The sequence below is a fragment of the Dysidea avara genome, chromosome 2, assembly GCF_963678975.1.
Source record: "Dysidea avara chromosome 2, odDysAvar1.4, whole genome shotgun sequence".
NCBI lineage: Eukaryota > Metazoa > Porifera > Demospongiae > Dictyoceratida > Dysideidae > Dysidea > Dysidea avara.
The window spans coordinates 19,778,557-19,799,285 of NC_089273.1; the positions used below are offsets into that span (position 1 = coordinate 19,778,557).

Consider the following 20,729-nt stretch of genomic DNA (forward strand, 5'->3'; position numbering starts at 1 on the left):
TTACACACAATCTTGAAATTTGGCTGATTTGTAGTACTGCGTGACCCACTAAAAATATTTCAAAATCTTGTTGTTCAGATGTTTGACATAATATTTACGGCCAATCAAATTTTCACAATACATATCCTATGAGGAAGCCATATAATGGGAAGCCATATAAGTACAATGTCCATTACAGCCTTTTCCCAAACTTGTAATGGAGCCAAACTGTACGTGTCTGTTGTTGACAACTTTGCTGTTACCAATAATAATCTGGTTGGCTGAAATGTTAACTCTATTGAGAGAAAAAATCCACAGCTGTTTTTCAGGATTCAGCTCAACGTGAACATACTACAGGAGAAGCACAAGCTGGGATATGTGTCAGTCCTCACAGCTACTACAATAGGAGCAGCTAAAAGTCTCTATATGGAATAGTCACCACATGCAACAATGAAGATGCAATAATTCTCCGATACATATAGTGAATATGCCTATTGCACACTAAAGCAAATGTAAACTTTCAGCAAACCTAAAGTGTCATCTCCTACACATATCACATACAACAGAGGAATGTGCACAGGTGTAGCTACATGTGATTTATTTGTTTTAATCACTGGTGTTATCTCATGATCAGCCTGTACTGGGATTCTGATACATGATATGTGCACAAGGCTTATGTATCATACTACTGTATGCTTCACTGTACAAGCTACTGTGTGCATACGTAGATGATAACATTTTCAGCTCTTTCCCTGATGTAAATATTAAGACATTCAGGATTCTCATCTTGAAATCTGGGTCAACCACTAAACTTGCTTTATTTCTGAATAACCTGTAGCTAGCTATATCCTGTAAGGCATAGGCGGCGGAAAGGGGGGGGCTAGGGGGCTAAAGCCCCCCTTCGGTCTGCTGAGGGGGGGCTTAGCCCCCCCTCAGAATGATATCACACCGAAATTATCTTTCTTGAAGACCGTGATAAAGATCGAGATACTCTAATAGAGCAGTCACTCTAATAAAGTAGTCAGTGTGTAGCGAGCTATGTAAGGATTTTTATGTAGTTTATCAGCTAGAAATGGTAGCTGGTGAGGTGGAAAACTCTTGTCAGTTAGTTGTGACCTTTTTTTTTTTTTTTTTTTTTTTTTTGGTCTCACCTTACCAAACTACAGAAATAAGTCTGGGTCAGCCCAGCGGAGCCCCCCCTCATATCAACTACTTCCTCCGCCGCTGCTGTAAGGTGATATACAGGGAATGTGATCATGTTTTATAATGAGCTTTTATTTAGTTAATAATGGAGAAAACCTAAACTATCATCTCCTACACATACCATATACAACAAAGGAATGTGTAGTATGTGTACAGGTGTTACTAGTGTACTAGATGTGATTTATTTGTTTTTAAGCAGCATGCACTTCATGATCATTGTATTTAGTTATATTGTATTTTACTTTTAATCTTTACAGGGCTCCACTGAAAATCAGTATTCAGTTACTGAGTGGATCCGATCCCCTGTTAAAAAAATAATTACAATTACAATTATACACCACGCCCCCAGGCCAATCTCAACCAGTTCATTATAGTTCGAATTAGTTGAAATATATATATTAAAAGGTGTGGTCAGCATCGTATATACACGAGAAGAGCTCTGCTACCTGGGAGTGGCTAAGGAGTTGGGAGCTGGTTTGATGTGACCGTTCTCCCCTGTCAGAAAGTGATTTGAGGGCTCGTCTGAGAGTTGAGAAAGCGCGACTAGAATCCGCCTGATCGCGTGCAAGGATTCCAAGGAGGGCCATGGCTGCGATGACTGCAGCTGAAACATTTCGCCATTATCAAGTTGACCTTTTACGCTTACCAATGAATGATGTGACATTTGTAAACATGCTGGATAGGGAAGATTTCTTTCATGGAAACTCGAAAGCTTCTATGCTAGCAGAGAAAACAGAGGCTGAGAAGTCAGCTTATTTTCTGGACAATATTATCAAGCGTAACATTGACTTGTACTTTGATAAACTCCTCACCACAATGCAGTCATATGATGGACCAGAAGGTGCTGTGGCTAAATTGGCTATAGAAATAAAGAGCAAAATGGGCCAGGGATTAAGTACGTGTTAATTTTGTAAATGTAGTATCTAGCTAGCTAAGAATGTGTATGTACCACTGCTGGAGCTAAACCAATATGAAATACCCTGAAGTTTTCATTGGTAGCTTTCATCGGTGATCATAAAAAATATGAAATTGCATTTTCACAGAATGTTCATCCTGAAAACTCAATGAAAATCAGGCCCGTACCCAAAGGGTTCGGTCAAACCCCCTATTTTAAACTGTAAATTTTATTTTTACTGTAAAACAATCTTTTCAACTATAATCTGTGTTCTAGTACTCATTACACGCCTTCCATGGTTTCTACCAGCTGGACCGCGTGTGGCTTCCTGGTATTAACCATACTGAGTGCTTCAAAGTTATCTGTGTACATAGAAACCACTTTAATGATGCATGAATTAATACAGACAGTGGTTTTCTCTCTATCGCTAAGGCTTCTATTATTCTACTTACATGCAGTATCTTAATAAAGCTATCCATCGAGCCATTCATGACCATACTGCACTGAGAGCTACTTCGATTAATTTCAATCATACTTTGTTAAATATTTTCTAATAAGAGCCCAGAATAGCAATGATGAGCACCAGACTTGATGGACACTGGGGTGTAACTAATGACTGGACTGGAACACTGGACTGACATATTTTTGGTTTTTACACATTCTGAGGTTGGTTTTGTCGAGTCTTGCTATCTAAGGACCTTCAGAAAACTTGCAGTCTGCCACTAAAATGATGAGTGTGAGGAGTGGAGTAAGCAAAAACTGACTTCTCACTACTTGTTATGCTCTACAGCATTTATACACTTCTTAGTATTGTGTTTTGGAGATTGTAATGTCTAGCATAGCTAACCAAAAATCATTTTACTATATTTGTACTACCTATGATACACTGTATCCTTGAACTAAGTAGCTCAGGCCCCTGGGACACAACCTATCCTTCCTAAGACTACTGTAGCTAAGTTCGTTCATAAATGCAATGTACAAACTCATTGTACAACTGTAGGTATTTTCTGCTATCATGATTAATCAAGACTCATGGTAGTGAGGCGCGTGGCCAAGAAACTACGAAGCGCACGCCCAATTAAAAGACGCGGCCACTACTGTGAGTTATTTACGTGTAGGGTCGGTTTTGCAATATTAGCCCTGGATTATGCAACATCTCTCAATGGATTTGTATTGGGTTACGTAATAAAAAAATCTTTAGTCGTCGTTTTCTTGCGACCTTGCTAAAATAAAAAATATAGCCGTATTTAGACATATTTCACTTTATTTCTCTACCTTGTATTACACGTATCGTCACGTTATACCAGTCATCTTACCCGTGTTTGTACCAGCCATCTTTGCCTGACATTATCTAATTCTGGTTGGCCCTACACGTATTTTCTCCATTCAAACCTCTAATCCCTACAATAACTTTTGAAGACACAATGTGGACACAAGCCCTAATGTCTGACAAACAAGTTGTGAAAGCGTGCAGACCCATAAGTTCCCTAGGGAAGGAATTTTAAGCAGAAATCTTTTAGAGTCCATTTAGTGCCACGCCCCATGCGAGCGTTTATAATCGGCAGATGTCTTATAAATAAGGTGTGAAAGCGTGATAAAAGAACGTACAAACACTAGGGAAGGTCGTTAGTCAATACTCCATTTAGTGCCATGCACCACTTATGATACAAGAAATATTTTGCAAGTTGTGTGGAATAACCAAAACTCATGTACACGGTCACAAACCACATTCCAGACAAAAATTTGTTTCCCTACATTACATACATAATGAAAGCCACAACACAAGCTCCGCCTTATGCTGATGGTGCTTTGTGGAAGTGTGAAACTGCCGTGGAAGTGTGAACTGCCGTGACAGCTACTAATAAGGCAATTCTAATTGTAGATAAGATGGCTGCAGAATTCATGAAAATTTTTTGCAGTAGAGTAAACATGTAACAGTGCTATAACACATAACAAAAATTTAATAAACATCAGTTTAACACCAAGTGATCATTTCTTAGATGTCTTCATGATGACACAAGATTAAGTGAGCCCTGTAAAAGAAAAAGCATGCAGGCACTGTATTAAACATTAAAAATTATATTCAAGGCTATAAGTGAATATGGTGTACCAGAGGTAACGTAAATGTGTTTGGTGCCTAAGTATGTAAACATGAACACGAGGAGACCTGTCAAACAACAAGTGGCCACCAAACAGAATGTACTACATGTACATTTTAAATATATTTCTTAGCTATACAACAGGAAATTCAGGATTGCAATTGTCGCAATTCCCACTTTTAAGCTAAGCAAATGCCTGATATATTGTTTAACTCATTTTACAACCAATACCTGATCTTAAGTAACATTAAATTACACTATTGCATAAAAGTACAACTTACGAAGCAATTGCTGTGAGCTTGTGCACATACCTTAAGTCAAAGCTGCTAATCAGACAACTGGCCAATTATCACTAGTGCTGGGCTTGTGGTCACCACAAAACACATCTTGCTTGGTATTCTGACAACACAAGATACCAGTCCAAGCAAGCATTTTCCCCTGGTCAAACGTGACTTACCATGACTACATCCGACTGCTAGTACGTGAACTGCTATGACCAGATGGCGCCTGCAAAACCGACGGTGTCATTAATACATACAATATACCAAGAATCTGTGTACTAGGAAAACATTAATACTATATGCACAACACGTAAACTGACCTGGGTATTAGTTTGTTACCATCATATGAGATAGTACAATATCAACTAATCATGTAGAAATTCATGACACCTTTTGACATCACAACATTGAGCACTACAAAAGAAAACACCATATAATTCCTCGAGTTCTGTATGTAAACTGATCCGAAATTCACAATACTAATAAGGGTCCTACCTGGTTCAGAGTTAAGTATCACAACCACATCCACTGTTGGTGGGTAAATCACAATGACTAGATTGCCTGTAAAAACAGATAGGTGAGCATTAAATGCAAAAAATTTGTCACTTTTTACACAAAATAAACATTTGGGGATTTTATTTGTTTAAACAGTTGACATTGTTACACAGAGACCTGAATAGACAGGCATATCAAGAAGTTTGCGGACATTTGCTATACTTTTGTTCATGGCAAAAATTCCATCTAGAACAGGCATGTCCAATACATTTCAATTGAAAAATTATTAAAAATTTAATTAATTATCGTGTACTGCCTATCTCGAGTCTGTTTAGTAACTTTCTGAATTTGATACATGTAGAGCAACTCTCTGCAAGTACAATGATGCCAAACGAAGTCCAATTCACGGAAATTTTGGCTTGTCAAAATGGCCTAAACTGACCGTGTTTTGGAGTCATGCAATAAAAGGCATAATAACCCATGACACGTGATAGATATCTCAGATTCGAACCAGATTTGGAAAGAGCAGTGAATAGCGATTAAGATGAGCTATAGCAGAAGGAAATCAGAGGAAATTTAAGCTTGTCATTTTAAGGTTGAAAATCACTTACTTTTTCTATGGCAAATTGAATGCCGGATATTTGGAAAGGAACGCTCTGATCTATTTCAATGTCTTGACAGCCAATGTTAACCTTCACTACATTAGTGTTACAATGGAACAAAGCACTGTGAATTAGTTCTGCAGGTTAGTTTGTGAAAATTACAGTGTTCCGTGATTAAGCAAAATAATGTCTGTGTCATGCAGCAAACTTCTTCATATGTTTCACTGTACATAAATTCAGTAGTTTAGACCAGAACATGTGACTCATGATGGGTATACTTTTCATATAAACATTGATATCTGACACAGATTCGCTTACTGACTTTCACCTGCAGCCAAAGTTCCAAGACTTCTAATGATGGTGTAAGTGGAAAATGACAAGATAGCCACGGTTTTTTGGTAATTGGTCCGTACACCTTGTCAACAATCTCGCCATGAGATAATACGAGCTAGTGGAGCTACCAGGAGTTTTCGTCTGGCGAGACTCTAAAATACCGTAAATTCGGTTAATCAGTGCGTGTCGATGATCTAATCCTCGATCTAATCAGTTTCGTTAACCTCCACTCCAGACTCTTATTCTTTCATACTTCAGCAACGGTGTACGGCCTCTGCATTAAAGTACACCTCACCATGAAATGAAATCCAGTTACAATAAGACTTAATGTAGTTTCGTTACTTCTCTCTCACTCTCCTTCTTGGACTGCCATTTTCGAGGCCATTTTAAACAACATTAGTTCAATTTTAACGAAAATTTTAATTAAAACCGCATATCACGTGTGTCCGCTTGGGGCATTCCAAGGGACTTCACCTAAATAGATCACGTGATAATTGTCAGTTTTGTGTGGTACTTGTCCTTAGTCATAGCACAGCAATGCGGTACATGTGTACTATAGCCTAGCTATATAGGATTGTTTGTGTTCTGCTAATTTTTTGTGATCATGCATATGCATGGTCGCATAGAACGCATGATGGTAGGGCAAATGCTTGCCCAGCTTTTTTAAATAGCTACTCTATTATATGTTACTGATACATCAGGGGCACCAGAGTAAGGTGAAAGTGGTAGCTAAGACTAAGTCAACTGGTCTATATAGTCTGGGCCTCTGGGGCATACTCCCTCTGAAAATTTTAATTAAGTATACTGCAACTTTTAGTCCTTCAGTGAACAAATTCGCTTCAAGTTTGAAAGTTTAATTCCAGCCAAAAAGGCTAGGATCTCAATGCACTGGTTGTATCTACTGTACCGGCTCTGATGCCCTATATTTACATTGTCCAAAAGATGGTTAAAGTCCCATATTAAAATGAACTCTTGTTATATGCTTGCATGGACTCTTGATAATAATGGCTATACTTATGTATTTAGCTTTCAGGTTACGTATACAAGGTATTCTTTTATCTGCCAGTATAAATTGCTATTCCATGCACTATGAGGCCTAAGGCTCTAGCTACACACTAAGAATCAAATTATATAATGTTCTACACAATGATAAGATAATTGCCAGAGCAGAGTTTATGGTTATAGTATCAGCAAAGAGTTTTAAATATTAATTGAGATGTTTTATTTAAGTGCATTTTGACTGTTCCTCCTATAGTTATTGTTCAGTTATCAGATGTCTTGTTGGTTTCCCTCCATCCTCTTTACTGATCCCTCTTTATTGATTCTATATGACTAGAAAATCTGTACACCTGTCAATCCAGTTACAACAGTTGATCTAAATATGATGATGTTGCAGTCATTGAGATGAAGAGATGCATAGTATTTCCCTACAGTGCCACAACACACAAACACTTGAAATGTAATCTGAGACTTATGTGTAATAGCTACAGTGAACTAAGTAAAATCACTATAGCTGCTGGTAAGCATTGCGTCTTACTACCATCCATCAGTGCTTGTGCAATAAATTGTCTGTATTATGAATTCAGTCAAAATTATGCATAGCTAGCTGTCTGGTAATTTATTAGGCACCCAGTTAATGTTTAAGTTTGAGCATAAGATGCCTGAAGTATTTACCACAGATATATTTTGTAAATAATATTATAAAAAAAGATAAATATACTCTAATAGAACAGTCAATGGCCAGCTGTGTAGTAATTGTGAACTAATTAGGCACTTGCTAAGTATGAGCATAATCTAAAGCATTTACCACAGATGAGATATTGTAAAATTTTGTTAATAGTAAATGAATGCCACAGTAAACATAGATCTATACTCTAATAGAACAGTCTGTCTATTCTGCACTGTAAACTCATACTTCCAAATTTACAGTGTAAACAGTGTCTGTAATGTGCATGCCTTTGTCAAACACAATGACAGGTGCACATGTTTGACTCTTCAAGATAATAATATTATTCCAAATATCAGTCATCTAAATGTTACCATTTTAACAATTTTGTTGTTCCACCAGTGAGACTATCACTATAACAAAAATGAGTGATATCCACCCCAAAAACACCTTCACTGTAAAAAAATGTGTGTCCAAGAAACTACAAGTACCTGTAATCCAATACAATTAAAAACAGCTCAGTTGTAGGGAAAGACTTCATGAAAGTAAAAATAACTGGTAACTTAAAGAGCTGATATCTGGAGCGGCCAAGAATCAAACTACTTATGCAATTTTTTTAATCCATGCAAAAACACCTTGCATTGGCTGTAAAAAAAAGTGCACCCATGAAAGTAACTGGCAATTGAAATAGCTGATATCTGAAGCGGCCAAGAATGAATGCTGATATACAACTAATTGGAATTAACAAAAAGTTTAACATTGAACCTTTATCTTTCAGCTGTGTTCTACATTCACTCTTGCTGCATCATAAATTGATTTCTTTTAACTCTAATTGGCTGGTAATTTGGCCGCCTTTTTTTTGCTCTATACACTGAATATTAAAAAAAGGCGGCCAAATTACCAGCCAATTAGAGTTAAAAGAAATCAATTTATGATGCAGCAAGAGTGAATGTAGAACACAGCTGAAAGATAAAGGTTCAATGTTAAACTTTTTGTTAATTCCAATTAGTTGTATATCAGCATTCATTCTTGGCCGCTTCAGATATCAGCTATTTCAATTGCCAGTTACTTTCATGGGTGCACTTTTTTACAGCCAATGCTAGGTGTTTTATCACGGATTAAAAAAAATTTGTATAAGTAGTTTGATTCTTGGCCGCTCCAGATATCAGCTCTTTAAGTTACCAGTTATTTTTACTTTCATGAAGTCTTTCCCTACAACTGAGCTGTTTTTAATTATATTGGATTACAGGTACTTGTAGTTTCTTGGACGCACCTTTTTTTACAGCGAAGGTGTTTTTGGGGTGGATTAGTTCTTACATGTGCTGGTCTGCTACAATATGTGACCAAATTTACAAGCTTGCTACTATCTCCAAGATGTTATTGTTGGTTAACCATAACTAGCACATTCACTGCAGCATACTGATAAGGTATATGTACTTTAGACAAACATAATAAATAGAAGAAAAATCACTGGAAGTCAGTTTTTGCTTACTCCACTCCTCACACTCATCGTTTTAGTAGCAGACTGCAAGTTTTCTGAAGGCTCTTGACTAGCAAAACTCAATAAAACCAACCTCTGAATGTGTAAAAACCAAAAAATATGTCAGTCCAGTAGTCCAGTCCAGTGTTCCAGTCCAGTAGTCCAGTCCAGTGATTAGTTACACCCTGGACACTGTGACTGATAGACTGCTAACTATAACAACAACTATAACACAAGTAAGCCTGGCTTATTGCAAGTGAGTCTGTCAGTTGTTTTCATATTAACCTTATTGTGGTTATCATCCATGTTTGGACAATGGTGAAATGTAAGGTTTAGCTTATAGCAGAAATGAATGACCCTGAGCAGTCTTAGAAATGCTGGAGTGTACATGCACTCCAACCATATTTTAATCTTTTGTTTGCATTAGTGTGCGATGAGCCCATGTTGAGAGGAATTTGTGTTAACACAATGATGTTTGAAAAGTTTATTTAATCAGTGCATGCATTTCTGCATTTAAGCAATTTGAAGCTATTCTCAGGACATTGAATATTAAACCTTTGTCTGTGTCTGGTATCACCTACTGCTTCAGTTTAGAACCCCCCTTTTGAAATTCCTGCGTACGGGCCTGAAAATTAATTTATGAAAAGCAAATAAACGTTATATCAATGAAATCCACCAACGAAAGTTACCAATTTAAACTTCATTTTTCATGGAGTGTTTCATAAGTTTTTCATTGGTTTATATAGTTCCTGACCAGTAGCATATTGTTTACCAGTATAAGTAGCTAGCCTCACTGTGCCCAACCCTTTTCAATAAGAGAAAGAGTCTGGTCATACTAGCTTTACAAATTTGTAACAATAGAATGATGTACTGTCACAGTAAGGACACTGATTATTTGTTTTTCATCAATGCCCACATGGATTTTCATTGCCGCATGTATTTCTCTTTTATTAAAGGTTTAACCATTATAATTTGTCTGATTAACAAAATAATGAGTATTTTCCAAGATTGTTGCACTCGTATAGCTACCTCATGCAGTTTAGCTAAGAATTTTTTGAATGATTTGTGACTGACATTAGCATTTGCATAATTTTACAAATAAAAAACTGTCACAAAGGACAATTATACATGACAACATCTGAACTGAACCATGCGCAATTGCTTTACACCATATTATATGCAAGTTAGCTCCATGATCCAGTAACTGTCAGTAATGTGGAGAGTTGAGGTATGAAAATAAGCCTGGCTGTATTATTTAAATTTTTTTATTAAATAATGTGTTGTCTCAGTTTGAGGATAAATGCACATACACATTACGTTACATACATTACACTTACAGTAACTAAGCTATACAATACATGATTAAAAGAGCCAACTTTGCTACTACGATGTTAACTTTCTGAGAAGATAAATGATGATGGTTGTTGGATAAGTTCATTAGATAGCAAGTTTCATAGCCTGATTGATCTTGGGGGAAAATTGCTGTGTTGGGTTGTTCGAATGACTCTTCTGGTACATTCAAGATTATAAAAGATGTTAAGATCCGAAAGAATGTTAGTTATACTACCGAAGTGAAAATATTCACCTGTTATTAATCTTGTTCTCTGTCTTTCAATATTTTTATGCATGTGAGGTGACCAGACTGGGATGGCATACTCTACTATTGGTCGTACCATGGTTTTATAACATTTTGCTTGAGAAGAGATGGATAGGATTTCAGATTTCTTTGTAAGAATACTTTCACTGATACAGGTGATGTTGTTAATATGGGTACCCTATGATAAGTCACTTGTAATTGTTATCCTGAGATGTTTTTTTGATGATACTTCTAGGATGGAGATGCTATTCAAAGTATAGCTGCAAATTATAGGGTTTCATTTACGAGTAACTCTCATACATATAATAATATTTATACATTTTTCTCTGGGTTAAAATTCATTTCAGATTGATTGAGTGGTCCAGTGCACCTAACATCATGTTAAAGTGAAGTGAAAGAATAGATAGCAGAACACAGAATGATGTCATCAGCATATAGACCAACTTTAGCATTAAAATAATGGCAAGTCATTATAGCAGGGGAGCAAGGATAGCACCCTGAGGAATGACAGAGTAACTAGGCGTGAATCACTAGTAATTTAACTAAGGACAACATGTTGGTAAGTAAACGTTTTCCCTCAGATTCCGTAGTAAATCAGTTTGATGCAATCAGATCCAATCAGATGATGGTGTGGCACTTTGTCAAAGGCCTTAGATAAGTCCAAGAAGATAATGTCAGTTCATACTAGACTACTCCAGAGTTGGGGTTTACAAGATCTTCTTCGACAGAAGCCATGTTGCTGAGAGATTCTAAATGGGAATAAAGATTGGAGTGGGTTAGTTGCTGTATGATCTTACAGCTGATACTAGTTAGAGATATTTCTTGGTAGTTAGATGCTAAGAGCTTTGTTCCCTGTTTTGTGAACTGGAATAACATATGCTTGTTTTCAGTCAGATGATGAAATGAAGCATTGTTAATAAAAGTTAGAATAGGTGCAATATCTTGTGAAACTAAGTATGAAGGAACTATGTCAGGTCTTGGGGCTTTGTGTACATCTACTGCAATTCAACCAGCTCAGTAATGTTGTGGTTTTGACATTCCTTCAAATTCTTATAAACTTCATGACAATATTCACACAGGAAGGCAACACAATCAAGACACAAAGCTACTGCTTTTCCCTCCTTGACACATATGTCACATTTTTCCTCATCTTCTCCCTCAACTTTACGCTTCAAATCAACTTTATCATTATGCAATTTTGACCTGCTTTATAAAATGACCAGTATTGAATCACTTGTGACATGATGATGTGGAATGTACATATGTGTCATAGTCTAGTCCTCCAGCAGCTCAACATCTTTAATGAGCTACACTCATTTCAAATTAAGAGGCATTGCCGTCTGTATACATAAACCATAATAATGAGTTAAATTTGTGTAATACTGGAAACTGGAGCTGGTAGTAACTTGTAATGCCAGTGACTATTGTTGTGCTTAATATAGGAAAGACTACTGGGAGCAAAAGACAGAATAATCCTGATACGAGTAATGGCAAGTCTATTGTTGTACGTACACTCAGTCATACATCCTCACTTGCTATGTTTCTAATTTTTGGTTGGTAATTCTTGGTGATGTTTGTTAGTATAACTGAATTGTAGTTCTAGCTAGAATTGTAAAACTGTGATATTGTATAGATGAAGAATACTCTGATGATGGATCAAAGGCTAAATCTAAAAGCAGAAAGAAAACAAAAGGTAATGTTAGTTAGATCTACATAACATTACAATAATGCAATATTGTTAACCGGTAAGTATGTGTTTGATGTTGCCTTAAAATTATGTAAATATTTGTAATATTTCAAGTCTTTGCTGCAATACTGCATTGTATCATTAAGGTACACTGTATTACTACTACTGAAGGTTAATATTATATACACATCATGGTCATTAAACTGGCCTGTAAGGCAATGTCCCAAGCTTGATGTTTTCTATTTAGTTCTATTGTTCCAATCCACTCAGTTGTGACCTAGTGTCAAGTACTAGCTAGCTATAGTGGTCCCTCCTATATCCAGCCATCGATTATCCTGTTATCCAAACTGTGGAAGTGACTTTTCTATTAGAATATTTTGCCTAAAGTGTATGTTCTATTAGAATATTTTAACTGAGCTCTGTATATAAAAGTATGGGCTTCGAACTTTTCCATTTTCCGAACACACCTAGGGCCCAATAATGGAGGGACCACTGTATTGATGTCTCACATAGAGAATGAAATCAAGATGGAGCTTTGAGTGCCAACGTTAACACATTATCCCACAAAACATGGATGTATACAAATTGCCCGTTAATATGGAGCTGACACGCTATTTGAATAATATTGTAATTACAGTGGAACTTCTCTATTACGGACATTTTGGGACCCAGAATTTATGGCTGCTTTTTACTGTAATATAGAGGTTTTCCTCTTTCAGAAGTAAAAGATGTATTAACCAGACCTGTGGGACCAAATTTTTTTGTCCTTTTATGGAGGTTTTTTCTATTGTGTCCTTAATTCTGGAAGTTTGTTAAGAGAGGTTCCACTGTATTACAAAAACCATCATTGTGATCCAGGACTGCAATCCTTTGTATTGGGACAAATGAAAAACAGGTAGTTTCGATACACAGTACATTGAATATAAATGTGTTCATTATTATTGGCTTACATAGAAGCTGATGTAAACATGAAGACTAATTATAGTCTTGGATTTGCCTGCACTGACTGTCAGCACCTAGTAGTGAACAGGTAGTCAAATATTTACTGAGTAAGTGTGACTGGTTAATGACAGTATCTAAAGGGATTGCTTGTTTGCTATTTTGTACATGTGAGAGATGGGTATATGTGTGTAGTACACCACTCTTAACAATATCCCTGACAGCTTCTTTTAAAGTGCATCTGGGTCCCAAAAACATGTGTAGTCTTTGTGTGCACCCACCTTGATATCCTGTTATGTGCAGATTTAATCATACAAGGTAAGACAAGGTATATATAGGACACTTCAAATAGATATTAAATAAATCTATATATATAAGGCTGAAAAGCCGTCTGTCTGTCTGTCTGCATTCCATTTGAGTTCACACATTCTTCTCGCCAATTGCTGCACGTGTCAAAGCGATTTGGCACCAAACAAAGCGCTCATCATCCAGGAATAACCTAACGTTTAAATGAAGGCTCTAGCTGCCGTCGTTCGTGGTTTACAGCGCATTTAGTGCAAGAGTGTAGAGCAAAAATTCGCCTGAATTTTTTCTGTAAACCGCATGCAAACTGCAAGTAAACACCTATTGCCATTCAACTTAAGCATGCCTTTATAAACAACATTTAACAACACTGTAATCACAAGCGAGATTTTGTGCAAGTGGTAGAGCGTAAAACTTGAAACCGGGAGGTCGTGAGTGCAAGTCCCAGTTGTTCATTTTTTTCCTTTTCCAAACCATTTGGTTGCAGCTTTTTTTTTCTTCAACATTTTTTGCTACTACTTTTTTTTTTCGTTTTGGCAGCCTTTTTGGTAACAGATTTTCTGTTATGTTCTTTTCATGCTATTTTTATCTCACTCTACAGTGAAGCCTGTGTAGTTGGGACTGACCAAATGTGTCCTGATTATCAAGGTTTCCTGATTTTCCAGGTCAGTTTACATATTAAGGGATACTTTAGGACCATTACCAAGTGTCCAGATTATGCAGGTGTCCTCCACTGCTGCATTGGTTGATAACAGTTAGTAGTAGCTGTACAGGTGATGACAATAGGTAATAACAGTCAGTAGTAGCTAGCTTGCTCAATATATCATACAGTATAGTAGTGGTGTAAATTTAAGGAGGTTATAGAGGTGATAACAATAGGTACAGGTTGTAGTGTAGTAAAGGGAACATTAGGGAGTGTAGTATTGTTACAATATGGCAACTTCTGCATTGTAAGGCAGGTACCAATAAAGTAATGTTTTTTTTTGTGGTCAAGACATTATATCAAATGATGCTCCACGTATAGCCTACATAATATGACAGGTACTACTAGAACCATCCACATTGTTCACACCTGTGTGTTGCATTACTACAGTAGTTTAGCTACTGCAGTTCTGGAGTAATTTTGGTATACTTTGCAAGATAGTGGTATTAAAAATGCCAATATCACCATTCATATCATGTTGCAGGGCATAAATGGCACTGATGTTTAATGCTTGGTTGTTATTATGGTGTGATCCACAGGTCATCTGGCAAAGTGTGTTTTGTTGTAGCAAATCAATACACGCTTTTATAGTCCTTTTTCACTTTTGGGAATTTTTGATGCAGCTTTTTGTTCTACCAGTCTGTTCCATACAATTTTTTTATCCATATATTCTTATGCTCACAGTTTTTCAGCACTGGCACACATACTCATCATAGGGACTCTTATAGCACTTTTGTAGTAGTGCAGGTGAATTGCCAACATAGTGCATGTGTTTTTCCTGTCTCTAGGTAAAAGTTTTTTTCATACATGTACTTAATCTGCAGCTGTATGACATTATACTGGTGTAGAAAAGAAACAACGTAATTGCATGATTGCATGGGCAGGTACTACTGTGCATCTGAAAAGTGATATTACTACTGGCGTCATGCAGATACCATAGTTTACACTGAGGAACTCTGTGTGCAATTGCTTTACCTCGCACAACTACTTCACTAATCCTGTTTACATCCTTTCACTTTAGATCTAGATCTGCTTAAAGGATCATACATTACCTTAATGATAGGACAATTATGATAATGTTTAAACACCTGTGTGGGGTTTGTTTGGCAACATGTGTTACTACAACATTACTGCATAGCATACTGAAAATGTGCTATGTGTACACCTCCTGTCATGTAGGTATTGCCTTAGCTTTCATGTAGTTTAACTAACATTGCATGTTCATTATTTCACTATACATAGTTAAAAGAAGGCATAAGGATCATGCACTAACAGGCATGCTATACACACACTATAACATTTATGCTAGGCCCAATTCCCAATGTAATTGTCCTGCATGTAAAGCAGGTACCAATGCTTTTGTTTGTCCTTTACAACATGTTAAAGGCACTGCAGGGACATCTCATTAAATAATTGAGCTACATTCCTGTCGAAACCACAGACAAAATAAACTTCATATTTTAAAAGTTTAAAAAATGCATGCTACTTAGCTACATGGTGTTTAATGCTTGGTGTCTGTTTGTGGCATTAAAATGTTTAGTCCTGCACGTAGGGCAGGTACCAATGCTATTAGTTAATAAATGTACAATCACATGCTACATTAATTCAACAACTCTACACATTGTACAGTGTTGTAAGCTGACAACTATTGCTAATTAATTGGAGGGAAGTTGATTTAGTACATTCAGTAGTATCTCCTAGAAACTAAATGGCAGCTATTATTAGAATTATAAGCCACAAATCTAAGCTATATCCATTCCTTATTACCCTTCTTATATTTATAGGCTATTGGTATGGCAAATGTCCATTTACTCTCCGTTATATTTGTGACTGTCTCAGCAAAAATTCACGTAGCTTGCACAGCTTCCAAATTTCTTTTTAGTTTCATCATAATAGTGTCCAAGCAATGGGTTACCACAGTTTCAGTCTGCAATGGCGAGTAGCATAGCACCAGACAGTAAGAAGAACAAAAAAAATGATTTGTACAGCAATTATACTGGAAATAAACTACAGTGACGTAAATTCACAGCCATACCTTCCATTTGCATTGGTTTACAGAGTTGGTATTTGGCATAAAGTGTTCACCATGAATTGATAAATCAATCAAGGTATAGTTTTATTCCTGTAGTTACTTGCGCATGCACATAATATTATTATGTTGGCATTTATATGAAAAATAACTTCATTGGCGTCTACCACATTGTAAACAAATGTACGTGATATGCACACCGTCAGGTCTACTGAAACAAAGATATTCAAACTCTCCATAACCACATGAATGAGATGGTGAATAGGTAATCAATTGGGGACTTTCTTCTCTGAGTAACAGCTGGGTATGTGATGCTCAGTTGTATGATAAAACTGGTAAGCAACCAATAAAAGTTTGTAAAAGTGTTAATGCAGTAGTGACAAGTACGTATAAGCCCCAAAGGAGGCAGCAGCCACTTTTGGCTCTTTCCATGCACAAATAGAAGTGAATATGAATATCTATACCAAAACAGCCAAGCCCTGAAAAACACTATGCCCCAGGGTTTTAAGTGTTGTGAAATTAAAGGTAATGGCCAAGCAATGAGGGGAATGCATGTCAAAATTTATTGGCATTAGCTTCATTGTGGCCTTTTACTGGCTGCCACCTTTTTAAAATCCTGGTTTTTGGGGATCACACCATTTTTATCACCACTTAGCTGTTTAGGTTCTTAAATTACTGTAAATTAAGTACTATATATGTGACCGGGCCTGCAAAATGTGGCATGTGGGCACATGATTTTGCCTACTTTTTCAAACTTCCATCGCTCATAACTTTTTATACCATTATGCTATTGCAGTGCAATTTTCAGCTCTTGGCAAACATTTAATTGGCATTATGATTCAAGTTACAGAATGCAGATATTCTGTTCCAGTATTGAGATATGACCTTTAGAGTGATGCGGGGTGTAGTTTGTGCCCACATTCCCTGTTTTTGCAGGCCCGGTCACATCATACAGTACAGTAGTACTGTATAGTAGGGACGATGAAGGTGTGTACGTGGTCCACGAAGTAAAATCTACCCAAAAACATCTTCAGAAATCCTTCACGGGCATTTCACAGTATTGGTCAGGTATAAACAAAAAAAATATATTATTTTAGCGAATATTCTACTGCCTCACTGCCACACTGCCTGATGTGTTCAGTCAAGCATAGCGGAAAACTGGCTACGGCTACAGCCTTGTTTCTTTGGCGGAAACACTTCGCATTTTGTGGAGAACAAACCTTTCACAATATTAAATACCTACGATGTGTGCGTTACTGTCTTACTGTTTTATCTTTGATCCTTCTTTATCGTGGCCATCTCTCATGGGTACGGCTTCCATCAAAGCACGCACACCACAGCGCCCCAACATATTGGAGTAAACGTGTAGTAACAAGCACATGATTTTAATGTTGGGATACACCTCGGAATATGCTGCTGCCTGTTCAACATCGCCACTACACGCGTAAGGATTAGAGTGTTTGCTTTGGCTCGAAGGTGGTTTCTTTTCCAAGTTAAAAACTGGTTGTATATGGCGCCTCTCTACAGACTGTATGGGTAGCTTTCCCAGGGCACTTTTCAGGCATACTACAAAAACACCGTAGTAGGCCTCATAGGCTCACGTATCTCGTCATATAGAAAGTGGGTGTGACCCGTACTTACGTGACTAAAAGTAAGAGCAGCCCTGAGGCTTTGTTGAGAGAATTAGTGGAAAATAATACTGTAGACACACTATAAAACAGTTGAAAAGATACTTCTGTGGGTAAGGAGTGTGTTGTTTAAAGCGGTTTGTTAAAAATCCGCATTCTTAGGAACGTTTAGCTGTGTATTCGAGAATTGTGTTTACTAAATACAGTTATTCAATAAAGTTTACAATAAAAAGTACACAAACAAGTGCAAGAAAAAATTAGGAATTTTCCATATGAGTAGGGACTGCAGCAATCAAAAGCACTGAAACAAGCCGCTGAGACAAAACACAACTGAATGATTGCATTTTAATCCCTACTTTAGCCTGCTATGATGTATGGCTAAAGTAGGGATTAAAATGCAATCATTCAGTTGTGTTTTGTCTCAGCGGCTTGTTTCATTGCTTTTTATTGATATGGAAAATTCATTTTTTCTTGCACTTGTATAATAGCCTAATATTCGTTGTGTATCATGGCTGTTCTATCAGCTTTTTTTAATGGTGTAGTAGTATGTTACAGCAACACACTCCATTATATTATAGGTGCCCATGTATTATGTGTTTGAGAATAAAGTGCATGATATTGTCGTTATTTAGTTATGTTATTAATTGGCAAAGAGTTGTTTTACAAGGAAACCTGTTATGTATATAATCAGGACACTTGAAAATGAGGACACTTTGGTAATGATCTCCCACAGCACATGTAAACTGACCTGGGCACCTTGATAATCAGGACACTATTAGTCCCAAGGTGTCCTGATCCCAGAGTGTCCTGATCCCAAGGTGTCTTTAATACATAGGCTTTACTGTAATTGACATTTACTGTAATTGACAAAAAATTCATATCGATATGTGACCATCTCAGCGAAAACCCGTCTAGTTTGCACAAGCATGTGTATTGAGAAAATCGTAATTTAAGGTGACGATAAAGCAATGACGTGCACAAGAAGCCATAGCAAATACATATGATGTAACATACCATATACTGCACAATTTGTGGTCAATCAGGCTAATTTGGCGCAAAACCATAATAAACTTACCAAGCATAAAAACAGCCATGAATAACAGGTGAGTTGTTAGCAAAAACAACAAGCAGCTGCTGTTACACAGTTCAGGCAGAATGTAACTCACCTTTACAACAAACTGACAACCTTGACAACGTGAAAACAAATGCCACTAATAATTATTATTTGTTTCGACTCACCTTACAGCCTGTTACAAACATTATCTTTTCTCTGTAGACACGGGTTGAACAGCGACGAAACCTCGTATGAATGGTAAGCAATAGTGTCTGAATAATTCTACATATTGGTATATCATATATCCATTCTATGGCTTCTTCACTTGGTGCGAACGGTGGAACAAGGCTCTCATCTGCTTGTAAACGCCATATATTTCGACTTGTAAATCGCTTCCACTTATTGATTCGTAGAATGATTCTTGTAATAGTATGCTTTCATCATGTGAAGTATTGGAGCTAAAACTTGAGGTTATTGAGAGATAACACGTCTTTTGTGGTCCACTGAGTACCACCGATTTATTGGTTTGAGAGCAGCTCTACGCTTTATACTCTCTACGAATGATAGATTTCCTGTATGTGTAGTTTATTTGTATGCAAAATTAAGTACTAGCTTTCAATATGTCTTAAATTGAGACCATGTTGAGACACAGCAGATTGTTGTCAAGAATGCGCGTTATTGCTTTAGCGCCACCTTAAAAATAATTTGTAAAATTATGCATGTTACAAGAAAATATGCAAGTTTTTATCGGGCCAGTACTTGAAGAAGGAAAACTCAAATCGATTAAAACTATATACCATCTTATTTGCCTGCTCATGGAGAGTTTGAAAATCTTTGTTTGGTTTTTGTAGCTTCAGCGGTATGGGTTTCACATGCATTTGTTTACGATGTAGTAAGTATAAACAAGATCATCATCATTTCTTCTGCCAAACTGCTTTCTTACACCTATGCGCAAATGACTGCAAGGTTAAAACTATACCTTGGTTGATCTACCAATCCGTGATCCATGGTGAACATTGTAAGCCAAATTCCAGCTTTGTAGACTAATCCAAATGGAAGTTATGGCCGCGAATGCAAGCGCCTGTAGTTTATTTTTAGTATAGTCACTGTACAAATCAATTTCCTTTCTAGCACTGTAATTTCAAAACTACACACCACAGAAGGCTGAAACTTTGGTGATCCATTCCTTGGACATTGCAGATAATGGTGAGTGAATATATATATATATTTAATTGTGCGAACTAGTCCGGTTTTTACTGAGTTGGTCACATATGTTAATTAAAATTCAAACTTCATTTCATTCTCTCAATTATGTATGCTATAACAACACTGCAATTTTATTGTGTATATAGGTACATGTACATCTGATAAACCTGACTATCCTAACCTTGTGAAGTATTTAAGTGAAGTAGTTGACTGGAAAACATTTGGAACATATCTCCTACCAAGTGATGGTTCTGCTGCAGACTTAGAGAAAATCTCTAATACTTATGGTAAAGATGTGACAGAATGTCAACAAGCATTGATTAGGCTGTACCTGAAGAAAGGTGACATCTCTTGGGAAAAAGTTGTGGAGGCGCTAAAAGATGCTGATTATAATGTCCTTGCCACAAAAATTGAGAACAAATTCCTTCAGTAGATTATAGTAAAGATTGGAGCTAGAACATGTTATTAACTAGATAGGAATTATTTACTGATTAGTTATTTCTTACTTTTGTACAGTTAGGAAAATTGGAAAGTTTATGTTTGAGTAGGG

General features: G+C 36.8%; 1 protein-coding gene and 2 long non-coding RNA genes across 9 annotated transcripts; 1 reads left to right on the forward strand and 2 right to left on the reverse strand.

Annotated features, from left to right (window-relative positions):
- The first annotated feature begins 1,584 nt into the window (after positions 1-1,584).
- LOC136246783 (uncharacterized) lies at positions 1,585-20,716 on the forward strand. 3 transcript variants are annotated; one of them, XM_066038343.1, is made up of 4 exons: positions 1,585-2,077; positions 12,073-12,120; positions 12,264-12,323; positions 20,326-20,716. In XM_066038343.1, the coding sequence occupies exons 1-4, from the start codon at positions 1,768-1,770 to the stop codon at positions 20,610-20,612; spliced, it is 705 nt and encodes a 234-aa protein (XP_065894415.1). In that variant the 5' UTR covers positions 1,585-1,767; the 3' UTR covers positions 20,613-20,716. The 3 variants fall into 3 exon arrangements, 2 of the variants coding, with proteins under 2 accessions (XP_065894415.1, XP_065894416.1); XM_066038344.1 differs by having other exon boundaries at positions 12,073-12,114; XR_010696835.1 differs by lacking the exons at positions 1,585-2,077; positions 12,073-12,120; positions 12,264-12,323 and adding an exon at positions 17,486-17,735 and having other exon boundaries at positions 20,326-20,411.
- On the reverse strand, positions 3,965-6,324 carry LOC136243572 (uncharacterized). Of its 5 annotated transcripts, XR_010694903.1 has the most exons (6): positions 5,873-6,324; positions 4,953-5,018; positions 4,778-4,871; positions 4,634-4,683; positions 4,488-4,575; positions 3,965-4,110 (listed from the first exon to the last, which is right to left on the reverse strand). It is a non-coding gene; the product is annotated as an uncharacterized lncRNA (long non-coding RNA). The 5 variants fall into 5 exon arrangements; XR_010694905.1 differs by having other exon boundaries at positions 4,488-4,683; positions 5,883-6,324; XR_010694904.1 differs by having other exon boundaries at positions 4,488-4,683; positions 5,877-6,324.
- On the reverse strand, positions 10,307-17,721 carry LOC136246784 (uncharacterized). The gene is made up of 2 exons (XR_010696836.1): positions 17,557-17,721; positions 10,307-12,299 (listed from the first exon to the last, which is right to left on the reverse strand). It is a non-coding gene; the product is annotated as an uncharacterized lncRNA (long non-coding RNA).
- Positions 20,717-20,729: the final 13 nt, after the last annotated feature.